This window comes from Myotis myotis, unplaced genomic scaffold (genome assembly GCF_014108235.1).
Source record: "Myotis myotis isolate mMyoMyo1 unplaced genomic scaffold, mMyoMyo1.p scaffold_m19_p_2, whole genome shotgun sequence".
NCBI lineage: Eukaryota > Metazoa > Chordata > Mammalia > Chiroptera > Vespertilionidae > Myotis > Myotis myotis.
Window position 1 is genome coordinate 35,460,721 of NW_023416324.1, and position 27,282 is coordinate 35,488,002.

The following is a 27,282-nucleotide window of genomic DNA, read 5'->3' on the forward strand; positions in this document are numbered from 1 at the left end:
GCGTCCCGGCCTCGGGCGGAGCGCGGCGACCTTGCGCAGCGGAGGAGTTGCCGCGAGAGCCCGCCCCGCCCCCGCGTGCCCTTGGCGGGTCCCCTCCTCTGGCCTCGGACTCGCCTTTGCGGTGGCGGCTGTCTGCCCGGGTGTGGAAGGCCAGACGTGATGCTGGGCGCAGCGCTGGGCCTGGGTGCTTATTGGAGCCATGAACCCAAATGCCCCCAACCTCGACGGCTTCCCGCGTGCGCCCTGGAAGCCGTACCCCCGGAGGCTGTGACCCCGCGGTCCCTACTCCCCGAGTCCTGACTATCCTGAGCCCGGCTGGGGAACTGGAAACCCAAAGACTGGAATTCCTTCACTTCCACGTGTTTTGTAAACATGGATGGAGTGCCGAAACCGGTTTGGCTCAGTGGATAGAGCGTCGGCTTTCGGACTGAAAGGCCCCAGGTTCGATTCCGGTCAAGGGCATGTACCTGGGTTGCGGGGGTTGCGGGCACATCCCCAGTAGGAGATGTGCAGGAGGCAGCTGATCGATGTTTCTCTCTCATCGATGTTTCTAACTATCTCTCTCCCGTCCTCTCTGTAAAAAATCAATTAAAAAAAAAGAAACACCAAAAAAACATGGATGGAGTGCCTTTTACACTCAACTCTGAGCAAACTGCAAACCCAGATTATTGGGCGCCTGCTGGTGCGTTCAGTCGTATCTCATTTCTAAAGTAAATCCGATTGTGCTTTCTTTGGGGGGATGTGGGGGGCGGTAAGCATTGTAGTCTCCATGTTACTGGTGGGTGGGGGAATTGAGAATCCTGAAAGTTGATTCGCCTTTGAACTTGAACTTGATATCAGGTTCTATCAGACTCCGCATTCCACAACAGACAGCCCAGGGACCACCCTCTGAGAACTCAAAGTCCAGCGTAGGCGCAACCCAAAATTGGTACAGAAAGAAGGAAATATATTTTTAAAAATATATTTTTGTTGATTTCAGAGAGGAAGGGAAAGGGAGATAGAAACATCAATGATGAGAGAGAATCATTGATCGGCTGCCTCCTGCACGCCCCCTACTGGGCATCGGGCTGGCAACCCAGGTATGTGCCCTTGACCAGAACAGAATTTAGGACCTTTCAGTCTGCAGGCTGGCGCACTACCCATTGAGACAAACCAGCTAGGGCCTGAAGAAAATATTTTGATTGATGTTGTACTTTACTAGTACTTAACTAGCGCCTTGTTGGAGGGCTTTTGTGCCCTGCAAAGATCCTGTATTCCTGTAGTACTCTTTTGGACTTACTTTTAAACGCTGGTACATAATTTGTAAGTTTGTTTTGTAGCTGAGAAACTGGGTTTTTAAGCAAGTACTGGCACAGTGTCACAAGCACATTTCCTATTTAACTAATTTTTAAATTTACACAATGCATGAATACATTTTCACCTGTGATATATATATTTCTCCATTTATTTATGACACCTTTCATTTTATTTAACAATGTTTTGTAGTTTTAGTGTAAAGGTCTTTTCATTACATATTTTATTAATTCTACCTCTGCTTTTGATACTACTGTAAATATTTTTTAAAGTTTATAAAACTTTAGCCCTGACCAGTATGGCTCAGTTGGTTAAGCATCATCCCATGCACTACAGGTTCAATTTCCTGTCAGGGCACATGCCCAGGTTGTGCCCTGAGGTTGTGGGATCCTCAGTAGGGGGCCTGCAGGAGGCAGCTGATGTTTCTCTCTCATCAATGTTTCTATCTCTCTCCCTTCCTTTCTCTCTAATATCAATAAAACAAACCTTAAAAGTTTTACAAACTTTTTATATTGATCTTATATCCTACAACCTTGCTAAAGTCACTTTTTCTAGTTGTGTTTTTGTAAGATTTCTTAAGATTTTCTTAAAATTGTGTCATCCATAAGTAAAGATAGCTTTACTTATTCCCTTTCAGTCTGTGCTTTTTATATCCCTTTTTATATCCATTTTCTAGGTCCTTTTGTAGAATGTTAGAGAAGTGGTGAGGGTAGACATCTTTGTATTGTTCTAGATCTTTTCACCTTTAAGCATGATACTTAGTGTAGGTTTTTCCATAGATGCTCTTTGTCAAAGAAGTTTTCTTCTATTTTTAGTTTGCTGAGTTTTTTTAAAAAATTGACTTTAGAGAGAGAGGGGAAAGGTGAGAGAGAGAAAGAAACATAAATTTGTTATTTCACTTATTTATGCCTTCATTGGTTAATTCTTGTATATGTGCCCTGATGGGGATTGAACCCACAACCTTGGGATATTGGGACAATGCTCTAACCAATGAAGCAACTGGCCAGAGTGAGGTAACTTATTTTTCAAGATATAACAGAAGCTACAACAGATGACATCTTCTATTCAGCTAACAGTTGGAATAAGATAGTTTCATTACTTATAAATTATTATTAGAGTAAGGAGAGTGTACTTTTAGATCTACTCATCAAGTAGTTTGATGTATGGCAGACCACTTTTATGTTGAGTTTTTGTATGTGTATTCTAACAAAATTTGTTTGGGGGTTTGTTTGCTAGGAGGAGGCATCTCCCTACTCTTTGGTCGACATCTGCCTGAATGTCCTGATTACTAACCTGGAGAAATTGTGTTCTGAAAGATCCGATGGAACACTATGCCTTCCTGAGCATTGGCATCTTCCTCAGCAATTAGCTGATCGGTTCCTTGGAGTGATGACTTGGCAAGGTAATGATAAGGTCCCTTGGTCATGTATTATAACACTCTTTACAAGTTGGAAAACACTTTCACATGCAGTTCCTATTTTGTTCCACCATAATCTGGTGGGAAATAGAGAAATTATTCCCATTTTATTTGTGTGGAGGCTGAGTCTGAGTATCTCTGGGATCCCTTGGTGGAAATTGTCTGGCTTTTCTAGGCTTGCCTCCTACTATTGGCTTAGCTGAGTGAAGGTAGCAGAGAACTCACTGAGCTCTCTGCTCTGTAGCTGCTGAAATGCAGTTGCTGTAGTCTTGTCTCATTCTTTGGATTGTGAGCATGAGCCTTTAAATAATTTCCCTTTGCCTCCTGTTACAGTGAGGTGTTCAAAGGGCTATGTTTAATTTGCCATGTTATGATTTTTCCTTAATGAAAAAAAGTTTTAGTGAATTATTTAGATGTAATTCATGTACCATATAATTCACCCATTTAAAGTTTACAATTCAAGAACCAGGATGGCGGCGTAGGGAGTAGACCTGTGCGTGCTGCCTCCCACAATATCATTGAAACTACCAACTATAAGACAAACAACCACCATTCAGAACCATGGGGAAGTTGGCCCAGTGGAAGTTCTACAACTGGAAGGAGAGAAAGAAGCGCAGTGAGACTGAGTAGGAGCTACAGAGGCGCCAAAAACAGGTACACAGTCGCGCTCCAGGCGGGGTGCAACTGGATGCGCGGTTTTTTTTCAATCAGATTGCTCGGGGCGGGTCTCTGGGGCCCTAGACCCCATGGGGAGAGGCGACACAGCCTTGCAGTGGTCGGAAAGCGAGGGAGGCTCTGGCGCGCAGCTGCTCACCAGCACTGGGGGACGCGAAGTCCCGGTGTCCCGAAGAGGCGAGGAGCCGCGGAGACGCAGCCATTGCTATTTGCTCCGCCCTGGCGACTCCCTGAGACCCTGCCCTACGCAATTTACATCCCCATCCAAGCTGTGCCAGAGGCACCAGAGAAAACGCCTGCGCTTTTACAAACTCTCGAATCCACTGAGCTGGTTTGGGCGGGATCATGAGGCACCAGACCCTACCGGGAGAGGTGGCACGGCCTTGCAGCGGTTGGAAAGCAAGGGAGGCTCTGGCGCGCAGCTGCTTGCCGGCACTGGGGGACGCGAAGTCCTGGTGTCCCAGAGAGGCGAGGAGCCGCGGAGACGCCGCCATTGCTATTTGCCCTCAATTTACATCCCCATCCAAGCTGTGCCAGGTGCACAAAAAGACCCACCTGCGCTTTTGCAGCCTTACCCAACAAATTGCAGACTTACCCATGGGAGACACACTTAAGAAGCAGACCCAGGAGAGACCTGTGCGTGCTGCCTCCCACAACAACATCGAAACTACCAACTACAGGACAAACAGCTATCATACAGAACCATGGGAAAGCTGGCCCAGTGGAAGCTCTATAACTGGAAGGAAAGAAAGAAGAGCATTGAGACTGAGTCGGATGTGCAGAGGCACCAAGTACAGAGCCCAACCCAGCAGGCTGCAGATTGCGGCTCCTCGCATCCCGGAGGGACGCACTCGGGGGGCGGAGTCGGGTTCGGGGCAGGCCAGAGCTGGCCCGGCTGGGCCGGCGATGTGGAACTGCTGTACCAGCAGGCGCACAAGCACGCCCACCGGTTCCAGTCTCGTGTGGGACGCTGAGGGACGGCAGACGGGCAGTCTGTGCACTTGCTGGAGAGCGAAGTCCGAGCAGGCGTGCCGGATATTCAGCCACCAGGAACGCCTGGAGATTTTGCCTGGTGGGGAGCCGCCCGGCAGGGGACAGAGTGCCAAACTTTGTGTAGCCCCGGTGAGGCTGGGACGGCCCCGGTGAGGTCAGGGTGCCCCCGGAAAGGTCGAGACGGCCCTGGTGAGGTCAGGACGGCCCCGGTGAGGCCAAAACGGCCAGGGTGAGGTCGGATTGGCCCCTGGTGAGGTCGAGACGGCTCCGGTGAGGTCAGGATGGCCCCGGTGAGGTCGGGATGGCCCCAGTGAGGTTGGGACGGCCCCAGTGAAGCCGAAAGGGCCCTGGTGAGGTTGAGACGGCCCTGGTGAGGTCGGAACAGCCCCGGTGTGGTCGGGACGGCCCTGGCGAGGTACGGCACCGGCAAGGTTGGGGTGGCCCCGGTGAGGTTGGAGCGGCCCCGGTGAGGTCAAGACAGCCCTGGTGAGGACGAAGCGGCCCTGGTGAGGTTGAAACGGACAGTGGGTACCAGTGTAGGCTGATGAACAGGGTGGATGCAGAGGTGGAGCGGCATTGAACGGACTGTCGGACTGCGGTGGGAGGCCTGGGGAGGGTTTGCGGGGGGGGGGGGGTAGGGGGGCTGGGAGATCGACCGAAGGACTTATATGCATGCATGTAGGAGTGACCAATGGACACGGCACACTGGGGGGTGGGGGAGGCTGGGGGAGTGTCGGGGGTGGGAAGAAGGAGACATATGTAGTGCTCTTTGTGGTACTTCAAGAAATAAAAATTATTTGGGGGGAAAAAAGATTAAGCTGGGTTTTATGTATGAATAAATAGAATGTGGACCTTAAAAAAAAAAAAAGTTTACAATTCAGTGATTTTCTTCAGTGTATTCACAGATTTGTGCAGCCTTCATTACGATTTTAGAACCTTGTCATTACTTCCAAAACCTTTTATAAACCCATTCCCCCCAACCCTAAACCACCACTAATCTACTTTCTACCTCCATGGATTTGCCTGTTCTGTACATTTAATATAAATGGAATCATGCAATAGGTGGCTTTTTGCATCTGGCTTCTTTCACTGAGCTTAATATTGTCAAGGTTCATCAGTGTTGTAGCATCGGTCATTACTTCATTCATTTTTATGGCTGCATAATACATGCATACCTTGGAGATATTGCCGGTTCTGTTCCAGACCATCACCATGAAGTGGATATCTCACTAAAGTGAGTCACACCAATATTTTGGTTTCCCAGTGCATACTAAAGTTATGTTTACACTATAACGTAGTATATTAAGTGTGCAATAGTATAATATCTAAAGAAAAACAATTATACACCTTAATTAAAAATACTTTAATGCTAATAAATGCTATCATCTTTGCTTGTGGAGGGTCTTGCCTCCATGTTGATGGTCGCTGACTGATCAGGTTGGTGTTTGCTAAGGGTTGGGTCGCTGTGGCAGTTTCTGAAAGTAAAGCAATAGTGAAGTTTGTTGCATTGGTTGACTCTTCCTTTCAAGAACAGTTTCTGTATAGCATGTGATTTTGTTTGGTAGTATTTTACCCAAAATAGAACTTCTTTCAAAATTGGAGTCAATCCTGCCACTGCTTATCAACTAAGTTTACATAATATTCTCAGTCCTTTGTTTTTATTTCGATATTCTTCATAGCTTCTTCATCAGAAGTAGATTCCATCTCGAGAAAACACTTTCTTTGCTCATCCATAAGAAGCAACTGGTCATCCATTAAAGTTATATCATGAGATTGCAGCAGTTCAGTCACACCTTCAGGCACCACTTCTAATTCTAGGCGTCTTGCTATTTTCACCTCATCAGTGGTTCCTTCCTCTTGGAGCCAAGTCTGTCTTATTCACCATTCTTTGCATCTAGCATAGGGCTTTGCTACAGTGAGCACTCTATTTGTTGAATAAATGTTTGAATAAAAGTACTAAGTTGCTCCTCAAAGCCTAAAGTGTAGAGGCTTCCTTCCTCCTATCTTGGTAGCATAGCCCAACTCACACTGGGAACCTGGGAACCCGCTTGCCACAACCTTTTGCAAACCTTTTGCAGTGAGGATTCAGGATCTGGAGAAGGGGCTGCGCATAAATGGATACACTAGACAAGAAATATAAATTTAGAAGGCATGGGGGGAGCCAGGCGGAGACCTTACTCTCTAGCAGAGAGGTTCCCTGAATCTCGGGACCCATAGCTTTTTATTTACTAGAATACACATTTGCCCTTTAGCAAAGCAAACACGAATATAGAAGGTAAGGTTTGGTAAACAGTAAAAGATTATCAGGTTAGGGGATTGCCTTGAACCACCATTGTCTCGACAGAACAATCGATGTATAGCTTTTAGCCCTTGCTAAAACCCAAGGTCATCAGCCTTCTGTGTTCCCTGCTGCACTTGCATGCTAGTGTAGCCAATGGTTGGCAAACTACGGCTCGAGAGCCACTTGCGGCTCTTTGACCCCTTGAGTGTGGCTCTTTCACAAAATACCACGTGCAGGCGCACGTACAGTGCAATTGAAAATTCTTGGCCCATGCGCAGAAGTCGGTTTTCGGCCTGGGGGAGTCTATTTTGAAGAAGTACTGTTGATATTTGGCTCTGTTGACTAATGAGTTTGCCGACCACTGGAGACAATGGGTAGCTTCCAGCACCAGTTGACCTACCTTTTTCCTCAGTCCTTTCTCCCAGTCCATTCAGGCACCATGTTCTGTCTAGTTTAATTTTTCACCTCTCATGATTAAAATTATTAATAATCTCTTGTTCATTTCACTCTCATCAAACACCATCCTAATTCCTTTACACTGTCACATAATTGGTCTTTCTAAAAATAGAATTATGATGATTTTTCTGCTTAAAATGTTTGAGTTGTTCCTAAAATCTGAGTATTCTAGCTTTGAGGATCGGCCCCATCTACCTTTCACCTTCTCTTGACTCCCAATTCCAGCTATGCCATTCCTTGGACACTGTGTTCCAGTAGTGCTGGTTTCCTTTCCGGTCATTCCAAATAATCTGCTGTTCTGTGCCTCCATGTCTTCTTTGACATGTTTTTCCAGCTTTCACCTTACCCCTGACAAAGTGATTTAGTCTTCAAACTTTACCCAAAGATAAGCCCTGACCAGGTAGCTTATCCTGATATGCAAGGTAACGGGTTCAATTCCTGGTCAGGGTACATATAAGCATCAGCCGATGAATGTATAAATTGATGTTTCTCTCTCTCTCCCTCCCTTCCTCTAAAATCAATTTAAAAATTTACCTAAAGTGAATATCATCTTGGTATAAATATTTGGTATGAATCACTATAACATATATACACCATTATAATAATTTATGTACTTTTTGTGCATTCCTCGACGGAATTCCTTATAACAGATTCCTAATTACCTTGTGTGTCCATTATTTAACATGGGATCTCACACATAGAAGATGCTTAGTAAATCTTTTCTAAATGAAATGTAGTACAACCCACTTATTTTATAGATGAGAAAAATGAGGCCCCGAGAAGTGACTTGTTAAAGGCTATCCACTAATTTGGTTAAAAATAATTATTAATAATGTTATTTGCATAGTATATATTTTATAATTGCTATTTTATTTTGTTCTTTTTTTCTGTGAACAAGGTTGTTATGATAAAACTGGGCTCTGGAGTCCAACTGGCTTTGATTCTTGAATCTTCCACCTATTTGGGCCTTGAACAAGATGTTTAAATTCTTTAAGCTTCAGTTTGCTCAGCTATAAGATGGTAATACTAATAGTTTTTATAGTATCATTGCAAAGAGTAAACTATATAATCTGAGAAAAGGGTTTATTTTTTATTTTATTTATTTATTTATTTTTAAATATATTTTATTGATTTTTTTACAGAGAGGAAGGGAGAGGGATAGAGAGTTAGAAACATCCATGAGAGAGAAACATCCACCAGCTGCCTCCTGCACACCCCCTACTGGGGATGTGCCCGCAACCAAGGTACATGCCCTTGACTGGAATGGAACTTCGGACTCTTCAGTCCACAGGCGGATGCTCTAGCCACTGAGCCAAACTGGTCAGGGCAGAAAAGGGTTTAGAACAATGTTTGGCCCAGAGTAGTCATTGTTGTGATTAGCATCTGTCACAGTTCATTGACCATAATGCCTCCTGGAAAAGGCATGAGATTTAGTTATTTAATTTATTTATTTAAATATATTTTATTGATTTTTTTTACAGAGAGGAAGGGAGAGGGATAGAAAGTCAGAAACATCAATGAGAGAGAAACGTCAATCAGCTGCCTCCTGCACACCCCCTACTGGGGATTTGCCCGCAACCAAGGTACATGCCTTTGACTGGATTCGAACCTGGGACCCTTCAGTCTGCAGGCCGACGCCCTATCCACCGAGCCAAACCAATCAGGGTGAGATTTAGTTATTATTACAAAACGGTTCTGGTTCTTTTGCAGGCAAGCTGACTGATAGAACAGCGAGCATTTTCCGAGGCAACCAAATGAAACTGAGGCTGGTCAATATTAAAAAGGCTAAAATCTCTACAGCTGCATTCATAAAAGCTTTCTGCCATCACAAACTCATTGAACTGGATGCTACTGCGGCGGACCCTGACCTCCCAATATCAGACATCCTGCATGGACTCTGCAGCAATAACTGGCTCCAGCAAAACCTCCAGTGTCTGGTATTGGACTCAACAAGCATCCGTCAAGATTCAAAACTACTGTTTGGTCAGCTCACTGGTCTTCGAGTTTTAAGTGTTTTCAATGTTTGTTTTCATAATGAAGACCTAGCTAATGTTTCGCAGTTACCAAAACTGGAAAGCTTGGATATCTCCAATACTCTGGTCACTGATATCTCTGCACTCCTTACCTGTAAGGATCGACTCAAATCTCTCAAAATGCACTACATGAAATGTCTAACCATGACCAAACCACAAATCCTCGCAGTCATTAAAGAACTTAAATGTCTGTTTCACCTTGATATTTCTAATCACAGGCAGCTCCAATCAGATCTAGCTTTTCATTTGCTGCAGCAGAAGGATATTCTACCTAATATCGTGTCACTGGATATTTCGGGGGGCAGTTGCATCACCGATGGAGCTGTGGAACTGTTTGTACGGCAGCGGCCTGCGATGCAGTTTGTGGGACTGTTGGCTACAGATGCTGGTTATTCCAACTTCTTTACTACACAGCAAGGCTTGAGGGTTTGTTCTTATCTGAAATAAGTTTGTTTCACTTGTTGAGAACATTATTAAACTTTTGTTGTATATGTGAATCTAATTTTAAACAATATATAGTTCTGGCCTCCATGTATGGTAGTCTAGCCTCTTGGGGATGCGTGCAGTCACTTATGCATCACCTCCTGTCTGCCAGATGTCGTGTGGTGCACATTGTTTCCTACTTTAATCCTCCCATTTTACAGTTGAGGGGATGGAAGCTCAGGGAGGTTAATCTACTTAGCCACAATCATAGAACTAACTACTAAATGGTATAGCTAGAGCCCTAGCCGGTTTGTTTGATAGAGCGTTGGCCCGAGGACTCAAGGGTCCTGGGTTTGATTCCGGTCAAAGGCATGTACCTCGGTTGCAGGCTCAATCCCTGGCCCTGGTCTGGGCATGTTTGATGTGTCTTTCTCACATTGATGTTTCTCTTTCTGTCTCTCCCCCTCCCTTCCACTGTCTCTAAAAAATCAATGGAAAAACATCCTCGGGTGAGGATTAACAAAAAAATATAATATAATAAAATAAAATAAAAGGTATAGCTAGAACTTATGTGAAAGTCTTTGTGACTCTAAAAACTTGTGTTCTTCACTTCTATTAACAGCTAAATATAATTACCAGGTGATTAACATGGTTAACACCATTTTTGGTTAAGTATGACATGAAGCAATATTAAAAGAGTCTTAAAAATTTTGAATGTTGTTGGAATAAGTTTATACCCTCTCCTGGTGCTATTTAAAAAATATTGTTCCACTTATTTATACAATCATTGGTGAATTCTTCTTTTTTATAAAGGTAATTTTTAAAAATCCTCACCCTAGGGCATGCTTTAGTTTTAGTTTTATTGATGAGAGAGCGAGACAGAGAGACAGAGAGAGACGTCGATGTGAGAGACACATCAATCGGTTGCCTCCCGTAAGCACCCACACTGGGACCCAACCTGAAACTTGAAACCTTGGCATATCTGGACGATTCTCTAACCAACTGAGCTACCTGGTCAGGACCTCATGGTGCTATTTTTATTTTTTTAAAATATATTTTTATTGATTTTTTCAGGGAGGAAGGGAAAGGGATAGAGAGCTAGAAACATCGATGAGAGAAGCATTCGATCAGCTGCCTCCTGCACATCTCCCACTGGGGATCGAGCCCACAGCCCAGGCATGTGCCCTTGGCCAGAATTGAACCCGGGGCCCTTCAGTCTGAAGGCTGACACTCTATCCACTGAGCCAAACTGGTTAGGGCAGTGCTAGTTTTAAAGCAGCATATATTTAAATATTTATGTTCTAGAATATTTTTTATTTTTATTTTATTTTTTATTTTTTTAATTGCTTAAAGTATTACAAAGGGTATTACATATGTGTTAGAATATTTTTAAAAAGTGATTCTCTTCCTCAATTGTACATTTTAATAACTTTGGGAGCTTTAAAATATACTGATACTTTTGTTCTGTCCCCTAGAGATGTAATATGTTTGGGATTTGGTCTAGGCATCAAGATTTTAAAAAGCTGCCAGTAATTCTAATGTGCAGCTAAGGTTCAGAACCATGCCTTAAAAAGAATCCTTCCTTTATGGTTATACCTTACGTAATTCGTCTAGGACGAGAGAGTAAAGTGATTTGCAGTCATTGGTTTTTATATTTTCCTTTAACTGGAAAACAGCAATTGTATTTTAAAGTCCTTTTAATTTTCTGGCATCTCTAATGAAGGTGGAAGTCATCAGTTACATCATTAGGCTTGCAACAGAGAGATAATTTGAACTCTTAGATTAAGTATGTACAGTAGAGAATTGTTTATCTGGAATGTATAGGTATGCCTGTTTAGCATTTAATATCACAGTGATCAAAAGACCACAGTTGTGCCCTAACCGGTTTGGCTCAGTGGATAGAGCGACGGCCTGTGGATTGAAGGGTCCCAGGTTCGATTCCGGTCAAGGGCATGTACCTTGGTTGCGGGCACATCCCCGGTAGGGGGTGTGCAGGAAGCATCTGATGGATGTTTCTAACTCTCTATCACTCTCCCTTCCTCTCTATAAAAAATCAATAAAATATATTAAATAAAAAAAAAGACCACAGTTGTAAAAATAGATTTTAGTGCATAAACTCTTGGGATATGCAATACTATGGGATAAATACTGAAGTATTCTATAGAGAGATAATGCATGTAGTTAAGATACTAACCACCAAAGCAGGAAATGGGAAATAAGTTTTGTTTCAGTAAACTTATCTGGTATACATGTAAATGTAGTTTATTTTGAAAACGTTAAATTATGCATTATATACAGTGTTGGATATTAGGGGATAGAGAGTAGAGACCATAATCTCTTTCCATTACTAAGGAATTATAAAGAGCATAATTCAGCCTTATGCAGAGTGGAAGGTATGGTAAGTTTAAAAGGTGTGTTTCTTTTTTTAAAAAAAATATATACATATTTATTTTATTTTAATATATTGTTAATTGATTTCAGAGAGGAAGGGAGAGGGAGAAAGACTGAAACATTAATGATGAGAGAGAATCACTGATCAGCTGCCTCTGCACTTCCCACACTGGGGATCAAGTCTGCAACCTGGGACCCTTCAGTATACAGGCTGACGCTCTATCCCAGGGGTGGGCAAACTTTTTGACTCGAGGGCCACAATGGGTTCTTAAACTGGACCGGAGGGCCGGAACAAAAGCATGGATGGAGTGTTTGTGTGAACTAATATAAATTCAAAGTAAACATCATTATATAAAAGGGTACGGTCTTTTTTTTTTTTTTTTTTAGTTTTATTCATTGCAAGTGGGCCGGATCCAGCCCGCGGGCCGTAGTTTGCCCACGGTTGCTCTATCCACTAAGCCAAACCACCTAGGGCATTAAATATATATTTATTAATGTCAGAGAGGAAGGGAGAGGGAGAGAGAGAGAAACATCAGTGATGAGAGAGAATCACTGATCGGCTGTCTCCTGGACCCCCCCCCCCCCACACACACACACACTGGGGATCAAGCCCGCAACCTGGGCATGTGCCCTTGACTGGAATTGAACTTGGGACCCTTCAATCCGCAGGCCGACACTCTATCCACTGAGCCAAATCAGCTAGGGCTAAAAGGTGTGTTTCAGAAAATCTTTTATTTACTAGAAATGCATGTCTTTTAAGTTAGATGCAAAATATAATAAGTATTCTTATTTGGGTTGATAAAAAATTTGCCTACATTAAAATGGATAAAAAATTAAATGTTAGTGAAAACCTTCAAACAGAACAAGTATGTTAATTCTTGTACGCAAAATTAGAATGGTAAACATATACTTAGTTCTTTTAAAATGGGTGAATAAGAGACAGATTTCCAGTTATAAAATAAATAAGTCACAGGGATGTAATGTACAGCATAAAGAATCCTGTATAACAGGGGTCCTCAGACTTTTTAAACAGGGGGCCAGTTCACTGTCCTTCAGACCGTTGGAGGGCCAGACTATAGTTAAAAAAAAACTCTGAACAAATTCCTATGCACACTGCACATATCTTATTTTGAAGTAAAAAAACGAAACGGGAACAAATACAATATTTGTATTTGCATGTGGCCCGCGGGGCCGTAGTTTGAGGACCCCTGCTATATAATAAAAGGGTAATATGCAAATCGACCTAACGGTGGAATGACCGGTTGCTATGACCCTCACTGACGACCAGGGGAAGATGCTCAACGCAGGAGCTGCCCCCCGGTGGTCAGTGTGCCAGAAGCCGGGCTCACTGCTGGTGAGAACAGCAGTGGTGGCGGGAGCCTCTCCTGCCTCTGCGGCAGCGCAAAGGACATCCATGGGGAGTGGGTCTAAACTGTCAGTCGGACATCTCCCCAGGGGCTCCTGGATTGCAAGAGGGTGCAGGCTGGGCTGAGAGCTGACCACCCCCTCACCCCAACCTAAACCCGTCCAGTGCACTAATTTCATGCACCGGGCCTCTAGTATCTCTGTAATTTAATCTGGAAGAGTTTCTTAGTCCTTACTGTCCTTTTGACATTGATGTTTTTGAAGAATACAGACAAGCTTTGTTTTGTTAGCATTTTTTAAAATTTTAGATATATATTTTTATTGATTGGTTAAGTTTAGAGAGAAAGAGTGAAACATTGATTTGTTCCACTTTTGTATGCATTCACTGGCTGTTTCTTTTATATGTCCTGACTGGGGATCGAACCCACAACCGTGGCATATCAGGATGACACTAACCAACTGAGCTACCTGGCTGGGCCAATTGTTGGCATTGTTGAAGAATGTTCCTCATTTTGGCTCTAATGTTTCAAACACTTGAGGCCCCTAAAAGCCTATACTTGAGGATGAACAGTGAAACCTATTGGTAACATCTTTGTTTTTTAGGTTGCTGGAGGAGCCAATGTGATTCAGATTTCAGAAGCATTGAGCCAGTACAGGGATAGGTCATGTTTTATGAAGGAAGCCCTCTACAGACTTTTTGCAGAGACGTTTTCAATGCAGGCAACCATGCCTGCTGTTTTAAAAGTAAGTACATCCCAGAAAGGTAGTTTTTGTTTGTTTGTTTGAAAAGTAGAGCCATGATTTGTCTGTCTGTGTATCTATCTATCTATCTATCTATCATCTATCTATGTATCTACTGACTTTTTTAGAGAGGAAGGGAGAGAGAAACATCAATCTGTTGCCTCGTGTACATGCCTCGACGAGGATTGAATTCCACCACCTTTTGGTATACGGATGACACTCAAACCAACTGAACCACACATGTAGTTTTTATTATTACTACTTACTCGATTCTTACTTGATTCAATTAAAGTTGTTCACTACACACATTGAATACAGTAACTTACATGCCTCATTCTATAGTGAATCAAAATGCCCTTATAGAGAGAGGAAAATAGGTTTAACTGCCAGGTTAGCTCTCATTTTGAGTATTGGAATCAATTTGAATTATTCAGTTTTTTGAACTTAGTCTGAGAAAGGCATATAGGACTATGGCACTATTTTGCCTAAAACAGGACTCATTTATCTAGAAACATGAATTCACTTTTCCCTAAATGTTGTGTTTTATTTTTCATTCATTTACTCTTTAAGAATCTAACATCTGGTTTTCTGAAAACAGTAACAATATCTCCAGTAAGAACAGGACAAAATAACAATAATTGAAGGTGGCCAAAACTCCCATTTAAAGTATTTGTTGAATGAAGTAAAATTACCAGTATTGATAGGGCCAGACCTTGCTTTGGTTTATGGAAGTGTGAATTTATTTTAAATGTAATTGGAAGTATTAAGTGGTTTGGGAAAGAAAACTGTGATTATTTAAAATTAAGTGACATATGAAAATAAAGAGTCTTAAAGTCACCTTGTCTTTATTATTTGCAATTCTTTGCAGTTCCTTAAAACTATGCCTATTTTGTACCATGGCAGATTAGGTTTAAGTCATACCTTATAAACAACACTATATAAAGGAAAGACTCTGGACCTTTATTTCCCATCTGTAATGAGATTGAATTGGATGTTCTGAAAGTCCTTTTCTATCTAAGAATCTGTGATTTTTGAAAACCCTGTTTCTTTTGGTTTCTACATACTTAAATTGCAGATGATGATAACCCAATGAAATCCTGAGAGCAGTTTAGCAATATAGAAAAAGTCATTTTCCATAGTGAAAGTAAGTCCATCCTTAGGCTCCATGAGTTCACGCAGCTGTCAAAGTGAGGGGCTCTGGTCTCTTAAAATCATGGTTCATGTGAGTATTAGCAGACCTATTGCTAAGGAGATGAATCTCCCTATTCAAAAAAAAGAAAGATTTTAGAGGAAAGGAGAGAGAGAGAAAAAGAACGAGAGAAACATCAATGTGAGAGAAACTTGGATCGGTTGCCTCCCAGTCGTGCCCTGAGTGGGGATTGAACCAACAAGCTGGGTATGTGGCCAACCGGGATTGTACCCACCATCCTTTGGTGCGTGGGATATCGGCCAGGCCAGGGCTGGTTATCCGTATTTGATAGACAAAACAAATCACATTGTCCCTGAATGTTAGAGTAGGTATGGTCTAAGTGTGGTACAACACTTTCATTTTACATTTGGTTTCTAGGTCTTTCATAGTCTGTCTTCTAGTTGGCATTTTACCACTTTTCAAATTCTTTCAAATTCAAATTTCTTCCTCTGTGGGTAGAATCCATCTCTTAGTCCACCTTGTGTTTTTCCCTGTCACATTTCCCTTCCCCAGGAATTTCTTCTCCATTCCACCCCTACCTGCATCTGCTTCTGTCCATATCCTATCTGAGACCTTTGCCTAAAGATGCTTTTGGAATTAAGCTCTTTGATACCATTCCAGAAGTAATTGCTCCTTCCATAACTACCCAAGGCAGCTCTGCACTTTATTTATACTTCTTTTTATATTGCTTTTCTTGGGGGGTGGGGGGGTCATGTTTTGACATCTTTCACAATGTTACTTGTTTCCATATCTTGTCTCACAAGGCTTTATGCTAAGCATTAGGGTATAAGTGTTTATGTCTCCTGGAGTGCTTATCGCAATGCTTAAACTGGAGTGAGGCTAACCAAGTGATTATGAAATCACAGATGAGGAAATGGTGGTCCAGAGAAGGGAAATGACTTGCCCAAAGCCACACAGCTAGTTAGTGACTGCATTTGGACTAGGACTAGAGCAGCGGTTCTCAACCTGTGGGTCGCGACCCCTTTGGGGGTCGAACGACCCTTTCACAGGGGTCGCCTAAGACCATCAGGAAACACATGTATAATTACATATCATTTTTGTGATTAATCACTATGCTTTATGTTCAATTTGTAACAATGAAATTGGGGGTCACCACAACATGAGGAACTGTATTAAAGGATCGAGGCATTAGGAAGGTTGAGAACCACTGGACTAGAAGGTATTGCTAATGATCTAAAAATAAATGTGGAGGATAGAGAAAATCTGTTACTTTCCCAGTGAGCAAATATTTTTCTGACTAGCGTAAAAATGAGATAGTATAAAGAATGCTAATGTTGTCATAAGCCACTAAAAATACGTTCATCTTTAGCTTGTGGCTGTAGGAATGAGGAACCATCCATTGGATTTGCCAGTGCAGTTCACAGCCAGTGCTTGTGCCCTCAACTTAACACACCAGGGCCTGGCCATGGGAATGCCTGTTCGTCTGTTGTCAGAGGTCACCTGTCTACTTTTCAAGGCTTTGAAAAATTTCCCTCATTATCAGCAGGTAATTTAAATTGAATACTTGACTCTGCTTCTTACTTCAGGACAAATATATGAAAAATGTGTATTTTTTAGTTCTGAGTTTTCATCCTATTAGAGCAGCGGTTCTCAACCTGGGGGTCGCGACCCCTTTGGCGGTCGAACGACCCTTTCTCAGGGGTCGCCTAAGACCATCCTGCATATCAGATATTTACATTACGATTCATAACAGTAGCAACATTACAGTTATGAAGTAGCAACGAAAATAATTTTATGGTTGGGTCACAACATGAGGAACTGTATTTAAAGGGCCAGAAGGTTGAGAACCACTGTATTAGAGACAGAGAGACAGAGAGAGGGAGAGAGAGAGAAAATAAGGAATTAATGTTAAATGTAAGTGTTAAAACCATAAAATTTCTAGAAGAAAACATAAGGAGAAAATATTTGTGACCCTGGAGTAGTCAAAGTTTTCTTAGGATATAAAAAGCACACATCATAAAAGTAAAATAAATTAGAATTCAAAAAATTAAGCATACACACACTGAAAAACATTAAAAAATGAAAAGGTAAGCCATGGACTGGGAAAAATGTTCATTATATGGGGGAGGCGGGGGTGCGGCAAAAGTAGGTTTACAGTTGTGAGTACCTGAAGCAGAATTTAGTCGTTTTTTAAAAATATATTTCTTATTGTTGATAGTATTACAGGTGTTTCCCATTCTCCCCTTTGCTCACCTCCTCCCAGCCCTTACCCACCCCTCTAGGTCCTCACTACCCTATTGTCCATGTTCATGGACTATGCATATAAGAATGTAAGTTCGGTTTATCTCTTGCACAGAGTTTATTCTTGTATTATTATTTATTAATTGTATCATTTTCCATGTGAACAACTAAACCTACTTTTGCCCCACCCTATATATATTTCAAAGGTCTTTTATCCAGAATATAAAGAACTCTTTTTTAAAAATATATTTTTTTTATTAATTTCAGAGAGGGGGAGAGAGAAACGTCAATGATGAGAGAGAATAATTGATCGGCTGCCTCCTGCACGCCCCCCACTGGGAATTGAGCCTGCAACTTGGGCATGTGCCCTTGACCGGAATGGAACCTGGGACCCTTCGGTATGCAGGCCGACATTCTACCCCTGAGCCAAACCGGCTAGGGCTGGATATAAAGAACTCTTAATTCAGTAACACAAAATAAACTAATTTTTATTTTTTAAAAATATATTTTATTGATTTTTTACAGAGAGGAAGGGAGAGGGATAGAGAGTTAGAAACATCGATCAGCTGCCTCTTGCATTCCCCCAACTGGCGATGTGCCCGCAACCAACGTACATACCCTTGACCAGAATCGAACCTGGGACCCTTGAGTCCACAGGCCAATGCTCTATCCACTGGGCCAAACCGGTCAGGGCAATAAACCAATTTTTAGAAAAGGCAAAAGATTTGAAAAGACATTTCACCAAAGAAGATAGGCAGGTGACAAATGAGCACATGAAAAGATGCTTAGTATCTTTAGTCAGTAGAAATGCAGATGAAAGCCACAATGAGTTGTTATTGTACAACCCCTAGATTGGTTGAAATTAAAAGACTGACAATACAAAGTGTTGACAAGGATGTGGAACATATGAAATTCTCATATATTGATGTTAAGAATGTAAAATGTTACAACTACCAGTTCCACAGTCTTTAAAAGTTAAGATATACACCTTCTATACTACCCAGTCATCCTACTCTTAGAGAAAGGAAAGTATATATCCATATAAACACTTACACACAACTGTTCATAATATCTTTTTTTTTTAAAATATATTTTATTGATTTTTTACAGAGAGGAAGGGAGAGAGATAGAGAGTTAGAAACATCGATGAGAGAGAAACATCGATCAGCTGCCTCCTGCACATCTCCTACTGGGGATATGCCCGCAACCCAGGTACATGCCCTTGACCGGAATCGAACCTGGGACCTTTCAGTCCGCAGGCCGACGCTCTATCCACTGAGCCAAACCGGTTTCGGCTGTTCATAATATCTTTATTCATAATCCCCCAAAACTGAAAACTTCCCAAATGTCCAACAGCAGGTGAATAAACAATTATGATATATTCATATGAGGAAATACACATATTGGCAGTAAAAAGGAATGAATACTGGTTGAAGTACATGGATGAATCTCAAAAATATTATATGCTGAGCAAAAAGCCAGACACAAAAGAGTAGATATTATATTATTTCATTTATGTGAGAACTTAGAACAGACTAAAGTGTGATGTCAGTGTAATTTTCCGGGGCTGGGGTTTGCAAGGCCAGGATTGATGAGAAGGGGCAAAGGGGAGCTCTCTGTGGTGATATAGTTTTTTTCCTTGATTATGATGGTGGTGTGGGGGTAGTGGTTACACAGCTGTATAAATTTGTCAGACTGATGAAATGTGTACTTAAAATAGAACAAAAAAGGTGGTCTTCATTAAAATCTTTCTCCATTTCTACTTTCTCTTAAAAAGTTGGAAGATCCTTCTCAATTCAGTCTTTTTTTTTTAACATTTTGTATGCACATCTAATACTTTATTAGGTGTGAATTTCAAGCTCTAAAGTTATTAAAAGCAAATACTATCATCCAATAAAGTTAAGTAGACTGTAATACCGCTTCCATTTTTAGACTTCTGTCCTGGTTTCTTCTTTGAGGCAGCTGCTTCAGGGGGGTGAGGGGGTGTTGGAGGGGGGGGAGGTCGTTTAGTAACTGGGACAGGTTCTACTTTTTTGCTTGGAATCTTTGATACATCACTTTCTTTGGTGACCTGCTCTTCTAGTACAGGCTTGTGTTTCTTTTCCTTCTTTTTGTCTTCCTCTAACACCACTAGAAGTTTCAACCACATTCAGTGGAACAGGTACAAGTTGCTCATCTTCTACAGCCAAGGCATCAGATAATTTAAAGTCCCAGGGTACACTCTCAGAACCGGATTCATGAAGGCTCCCATTCTGGATTTCTTTCTTTTTCTTCTTTATCTGTTCTGCCTTCTTTTTATCTGTTCTGGTAGGAATAGCTTTTGTTCTCTCTTCTGTTTTGGAAGAACTTCATCATATAATGTTTCTTTCATGAAAAGCCAGAAGAAGAGGAAAATTACTGTAGTAACTATGAAGGAATAAGAACAATAAAATACGTTGACTCATAAAACTCCATCATGCTTTTGTTAATGTGATCCTATGAAGCCCTGCGCAGAAGACGCAATGGCAGCAGGACAGCTGACCACCAGCTCTGAGGTGCCGCCACCGCCGTTGTGCTGCCGGGCCTCAATTCAGTCTTAAGTTCTGCATGGCAGTTGTCAGTTGGGGCTGAGTAACAACTGCCCTTATAAGAGGGCGTGAATCGCCCAGTTTGTCATTATTCCTACCACTCTCCTGTTATTTCACACTCAACCTCCTTCACTTGTTTATGTTACTGCCTAGTTCCTGTTGGCATTTCAGGTTTCTGACCTGCCTCATACACTATATTTTTGTCATACTGGCCTCCTCATGGCTTTTCAAAGACATGTTACATTTCTCTATTTCTGTAGCTTTCCCAGGAGGCCTTCTTCTTTTCCTATCTGTAAAGGCCCAGTTCAACCCCTACCAGTCTTATGTAGAAAGTAGAAGTTCTAGCATAGATCCTAGTAGTTATTGGATATGGTGTAGACATCGATTAGTAGATGCACTAGGCTTCAGATAATTGATTGGGACTGACATACATGCAGCCACTTTAGTGCCCCCCCCTCCCCAAGAAAGAGGGGGGGGAGGATTGTTCTTTAGGCAAAGGTGCATGTGATAGAGTTTATTGGTAAGGTTAAATGAAGAACTTGGAGAGGGCCAGGTGCACAGAAAGGCTCATTGGTAGCACCTTCCAAATGCATAGAACCCTTAGAATCGAGTACACATTTACTCAAAATTAATTTTCTTTATTCCCTTAAAGTTGCAAAAGAATTGTCTTCTCTCCTTAACCAATGCCAGGATTCTTGTGGATGTTCCATTTGACAGGCAAGTATAAATTTTGATCATTTGATTTTGGGGTGTTGGCCAGTGTCACTCTGAGCATTGTTGGCTTTTGGGTTATTAGCTTAGCAAGGAGGGTCTGATTAAGGCTGGGGTTCGGTGTTTGGGGAGAATGCTCTGTTGAGCCTCTTCCCCAGAGGTGATTGGAAGTACCTTGTCTGCAAATGTCATTTCCCTAAATGTGATTTCAGTTCAGAGCTTCAGAGTAGTAAAACCTGGGGCTCCAGAGAGTCAAACATACTTTAATTCAAGCTGTAGCCCTTTCATGATCTGTGCCTGAGTTTTCTCATTTGTAAAATGTGACTTATGAGGATTAGATATAATGTTTGTGAAGAACTTAAAACAGTGCCTCGCTTAAGAAGTACAGGTTGTTCTAAACATTGCTCATTCTTTTCGTTATTATTTTATTGATAGTAATTTTAAAACATCCTCATCCTAGACTCCATAGGGATTCCTATTGAAGCCTTTGTAATCTCTCAGATTCATGAGTTCAAAAACATTTATAATAGTTGCTGCCAACAGCTTAGTTTCTCATGAACAAAGCCTGTGGCTTATGGGTGCTGGGATAGGCTAAGCCATTCACAAATCTAATTGAAAATGTGTACTTGCAATGGGAGTTGACTTTTAAAAATACAATAGGGAAAGTGGTTCTCCTCATTAAAAAAAAAAAAAAATCTCTGTTTCTACCTTCTCTTGAAAACTTGGAGGATCTTTCTTAACTCAGTCTACTACACTCCTAAATGATCAGAGCTGAAGAACGGCTGCCCCTATAAAAGGGTGTGAATTCTCTCTAGCTAAATTGATTTGCTTGCTGTGTCTACAGTTCAGATTACAAATTACTACTTCTCTTGGAACTTCTTTTTCAGGCTCATCATAGTAGAAACTGAATGCTAGAAAAGAAATCTTTCTTTTTTTTTATTTCAGAGAGGAAGGGAGAGGGAGAGAGAGATAGAAACATCAATGATGAGAGAGAATCATTGATTGGCTGCCTTCTCCATACTCCCTACTGGGGATCAAGCCTGCAACCTGGGCATGTGCCCTTGACCAGAATCAAACCTGGTCAGTCCGCAGGCCAATGCTCTATCTACTGAGCCAAACTGACTAGGGTACAATAAATCTTTCTTAAATCTGCTCATCTTTCTTTGAATCCTGTGCATTTTGCTCACATTCTTATTTGCATGCTGTCTTCTTCTGATCTCTTTTTGCCAAATGCTCTTGGTTTTCATAGCTGAGGCTATAGAAGTTGAGACTTTTTATTACAGGATTATAGGGGTAGGTTAAGTGGTTTCTTTCCTCATATACAGTTTTACAAACTTTATTGTGAGAAAATTACTGCTTTTCAGGTTTGATGCTGCCAAATTTGTGATGAGATGGCTCTGTAAGCATGAAAACCCCAAGATGCAAACAATGGCAGTGAGCATCACCTCTATTCTGGCCTTGCAGGTATGTGATTGCTAAAGGCAAGATCTCTTTCCCCTTAGTTCTGATGGAGCTTTGATGGAGATCTGATATTTCACTGTCAGCTTTTTGTTTGCTTACAGCTCTCAAGTGAGCAAACTGCACAACTTAAAGACGAGCTCCTCAGGGCAGTTAAGGTAGGTTGTTTGTCACTTTTACCATTTTTTTCAGTGAAAGTAATTTATGAACATACTTTATAAAATCAGATCATTCTATAAGGCCTAAAAAATGAAAAATCTGTAAGACCTGCTCCTCAGAAGAAATTACTGTTACAGCTTTTTCTTGTGGTATTTACCTTCACATCTCTGAATAAAATGCTTATTTAGTAACTGCAATTAAAAAACTTTTTTTGTGAATTCTTGAGTGATTAGTTTTAGATGTTATCTAGTGATTCTACTGCTATGGTAAATAAGAACTTAGCTCTTCTGTATATATTTCTACAAATTACCTCCACCCTCAACCCCACAAACTTATATCACAATTTTAATAAATCAGTAACTTAAGAGTTTGCTCATTATGCTAACATTATTTACATAAAAATATACATTGTTTTCTTTTGCACTTATTTTAAGATGAGGCTTGAACCTTTTTTTTTTTTTTTAATTTAAGAATTTTATATCCTGAGAACTGTCTATGCATAGCCTTATATTCTGGGTTATTGGCTTTTTTCAAATATATAGTTTTGTTTTTTTTAAAAAAATTCTCTTTAGCCCTAGCTGGTTTGGCTCAGTGGATAGAATGTCGGCTTGGGGACTGAAGGGTCCCAGGTTCGAGTCCAGCCAAGGGCACATGCCTGGGTTGTGGGCTCGATCCCCAGGGGGGGACGTGCAGGAGGCAGCCAATCAATGATTCTCTCTCATCATTGATGTTTCTATCTCTCTCTCTCTCCCTCTCCCTTCCTCTCTAAAATCAATAAAATATAAGAAAAAAAAATTCTCTTTATTGTTGAAAGTATTTTTATCCCCATTGGCCCTCTCCTCCCCAGCTCCGCCCCCTCCCCAGGCCTTCACCTCATTATTGTTTGTGTCCATGGGTAATGCATATATACATATACGTTCTTTGATTAATCCCCCCCCCCCCCGCCCCCCTTCTTTCTGAGAATCGTCAGTCTGCTGCATGCTTCCATGTCTCTGGATTTATTTTGTTTGTCAATTTATTTTGTTCGTTAGATTACATATATAAGTGAGATCATGTGATATTTGTATTTTATGATCATAGGACTATTTTTGAAAAGAGGGAAAAATAGATAGCAAAAGGCAAGATAGAAGGAAATAATTTTGGTGTTAAATCTTTGTGTGTGTATAGGAATTGTATATAGAGCAGAAGTAAACCTCTTGGCTTTAGATTGGAGCAGAAAGGATGACAGATACATCGATGCAAGTACAAGTAGGTTGGTAGGTGTTTTTAGGAAGAATAGTTATAGTTCTCAGTGAAAAATTAGATAAAGTGGGGATGGGTGGGTGGGTGGGTGGATGGATGGGTGGGTGAGTGGATGGATGGGTGGGTGAGTGGATGGGTGGATGGATGGATGGATGGATGGATGGGTGGGTGAGTGGATAGGAAAATGCCTGAATCATCTTCATGCCTGAATCACCAGCTCTGACTCATCCTTGAAAACCCCCCAGCACTTGCTCTGTTTATGAAGCTGTTATCTCCATATCTAAAGGGATTTTACACAAGGAAACAAAAAGTCATTCACTAAAACACAAGAGCAAGCAACAGTTGCCATCAGATTTTGAAAAATTAAATTAGGAAAACACAGTAAAAAAAAAAAATTAGATAAAGTGATCAAGTGAGAAAAGTAAAGAGATAGTGATTACAGTTTGAGGAGAGAGAATTATGAAATAGTAGTCTTTAGAGAAAACTCATTGAGAAATATAGGATTGCCAGGGACAATGAAATACCCTTTTGAAATTTTTTGTGAGATAATGAAAGGGAGGCTCAAGCACATCTTTTTCAATATTCAGAATTTTGGGGATGGGGCATGAAGTAGGATTTAACCAAGGTAGGAGTTTTGCCAAGATGATGTGATGGAGGAACATTGAAGTTGTTGGGAATGATAACAGGAGTAGAGGTAGAGGTGGAGAAATAAAGCTATGGATATAGATAGGGAGCAAGTACGGAAAGTGACACAGAGGGAAGAATAGCACTGTAGTTCTTGGAGAAATAGTTTTAGGTTGTTCCGGCTTTAGAAGAGAACAAACCAGATTTTCAGCCACAAGCCAGAAGAGCTTAGATAAGTCACTTATCTTTGTGCCTCAGATTCTTCATCTGAAAGCTAGCTTCATCTGAAAAACAGACTCTGTCATAGGAGTGAGACTGTATTTCTGAGTATCATTAAGGTAAAATATGTAAAACATCTAACCTTAGGCTTGGCCACAGTCGTTACTTTCAGGGTCAGCCTCACGTCCCCTGCTCCCTCCCTTGTCTTGCTACCCTTCACTCTATTGACTGTCTAGGTCAGGGGTCCTCAGACTTTTTAAACAGGGGGCCAGTTCACTGTCCCTCAGGCCGTTGAAGGGCCAGACTATAGTTTTTAAAAAAAAACTATGAACAAATTCCTATGCACACTGCACATATCTTATTTTTTTTTTCTTTTTTCCATATTTTCTTTTTTTATTATTATTAAATCTTTATTGTTCAGATTATTACATTTGTTCCTCTTCCCCCCCCCCCATAACTCCCCTCCTTCCAGTTCCCACCCCACCCTCCGCCCTCACTCCCCACCCACTGTCCTCATCCATAGGTGCTCGATTTTTGTCCAGTCTCTTCCCGCATCTCCCACACCCCTTTCCCTCCAAAGAATAGTCAGTCCATTCCCTTTCTATGTCCCTGATTCTATTATAATCACCAGTTCATTCTGTTCATCAGATTATTTATTCACTTGATTCTTAGATTCACTTGTTGATAGATGCATATTTGTTGTTCATAATTTGTTTCTTTACCTTTTTCTTCTTCCTCCTCTTCTTAAAGGATACCTTTCAGCATTTCATATAATACTGGTTTGGTGGTGATGAACTCCTTTAGCTTTTCCTTATCTGTGAAGCTCTTTATCTAACCTTCACTTCTGAATGATAGCTTTGCTGGATAAAGTAATCTTGGTTGTAGGTTCTTGGTATTCATCACTTTGAATATTTCTTGCCACTCCCTTCTGGCCTGCAAAGTTTCTGTTGAGAAATCAGCTGACAGTCGTATGGGTATTCCCTTGTAGGTAACTGAGTTTCTTTCTCTTGCTGCTTTTAAGATTCTCTCTTTGTCTTTTGCTCTTGGCATTTTAATTATGATGTGTCTTGGTGTGGTCCTCTTTGGATTCCTTTTGTTTGGGGTTCTCTGCGCTTCCTGGACCTGTAAGTCTATTTCTTTCACCAGGTGGGGGAAGTTTTCTGTCGTTATTTCTTCAAATAGGTTTTCAATATCTTGCTGTCTCTCATCTTCTGGCACCCCTATAATTCTGATGTTGGTACGCTTGAAGCTGTCCCAGAGGCTCCTTACACTATCGTCGTATTTTCGGATTCTTTTTTCATTTTGCTTTTCCGGTTGGGTGTTTTTTGCTTCTTCGCATTTCAAATCATTGACTTGATTCTTGCGCTCCTCTGGTCTGCTGTTGGGAGTCTGTATAGTATTCTTTATTTCAGTCCGTGTATGCTTAATTTCTAGTTGGTTCTTTATCATAACATCGAGGGTCTCATTAGATTTCTTGTAGATCTCATTAAGTTTATCGGCGGCTTCTAAACAGTTCTTGAGAGACCTTAAAAGTGTGGTTCTGAACTCTATATCTTCCATTGACAATTTTGTCCTGTTTCTTTGTCTCCGCATTTTTTATGCTTTCTTGGTGCACCCCCTAGTGGTCTTTGTGCGCAGTCTTGTTGTAGTTAAGCCTTGATTGTTGTAGTTAATACTGGGGGGATTTGACCTCCAGACCAACTGGCTGTGAGAATCAGCTGTGTCTGCAGTGGGAAAACTTCTGTCCTCTGGGGAGGTGCTAATCTAGCCTTTGCCTGAGGCTATCCGGCAAATGGCTCTGTGCAGGGCTTGGGCGGGGAGGGGCGGGTCGCACGGGATCAACAGGGCGGGTGGGGGGAGCAGTTATGGCTGCTCTCAGTCCCGTCCCGGGGGCTCTGCCTCTCAGAGTCCCAGCAACCGCTGCAAACCTTGGAGAGAAAGCTGCCCTCGTTCCAACCGATGCCAGACAGTCCCGCTTCTCCTGTTTGAGTCTGGATCCCTAGAGACTCGCCCAGAACTGGAGCTCAGGGCCTGAGCCTCCCTCCGGATTGAAACCGACAACCGCGCCCTCAGCCACCAGCCCGCTCCGCGCACACCTCCGCACCTTTGTATTTTCCACACTGAGCCCCCTCTGAGTCACGGTATGCTGTTCTCTTTCCTTCTAGTTGAAGAATTTCCCCGCAGCCAGCTTTCCTGTGGTTCTGGGTGATGTCCGTTCCATCTTTTAGTTGTATTTTTGAAGTGGTTGTGTGAGGCAGCATTCTCTGGTGTTTACCTATGCCGCCATCTTGGTTCTCCCCCACATATCTTATTTTGAAGTAAAAAAACAAAACGGGAACAAATACAATATTTGTATTTGCATGTGGCCCGCGGGCCGTAGTTTGATGACCCCTGGTCTAGGTGATGGCTACCAGTGTTGTGTGCCTTGCTTATATTATCTTGGCTCTCACAGCTTTATTTTTGCAATGAACTCTCTTTATATATTCTATCTTAGTTGGGTAAAATATTTGAGATCACCTCATTCCTTCTGAAAACAGATATTCTGATTTGTTTCGTGCTGTTATATTTTATGTATTTTTCATTTACTGGTTACTTGACAATGGCTGTCTTTTTCCTCTCACATGATATTCTAATATGCTTGAAAGAAAGCATAAATACCAGCTTAACTATGTCCAGAAATGTTCTGAACTGAAATGGTATGTTGGAATATCTGTTAATGAGAGCCAATGGTTTCTTTCAAACTATTAGGGACATAATGGTTATGTTAGTTTTACCCTCTAGCCATACTGACTGTTCAGTGGCCTGGAACAGCACCCTTTTTCTTTGCCTGGCATAGGCTCTCC

The 27,282-nt window shown here is 41.7% G+C and overlaps 1 protein-coding gene across 1 annotated transcript in view; it reads left to right on the plus strand.

Moving 5' to 3' along the window:
* The window catches only part of ZYG11A (zyg-11 family member A, cell cycle regulator), a 36,678-nt gene that overhangs the window by 406 nt on the left and 8,990 nt on the right, over positions 1–27,282 (plus strand). Inside the window, 7 exon segments of the mRNA XM_036347377.1 lie at positions 2,530–2,695; positions 8,826–9,574; positions 13,931–14,071; positions 16,588–16,764; positions 20,679–20,743; positions 22,102–22,201; positions 22,300–22,353. Coding sequence (XP_036203270.1) covers positions 2,530–2,695; positions 8,826–9,574; positions 13,931–14,071; positions 16,588–16,764; positions 20,679–20,743; positions 22,102–22,201; positions 22,300–22,353 — 1,452 coding nt within the window.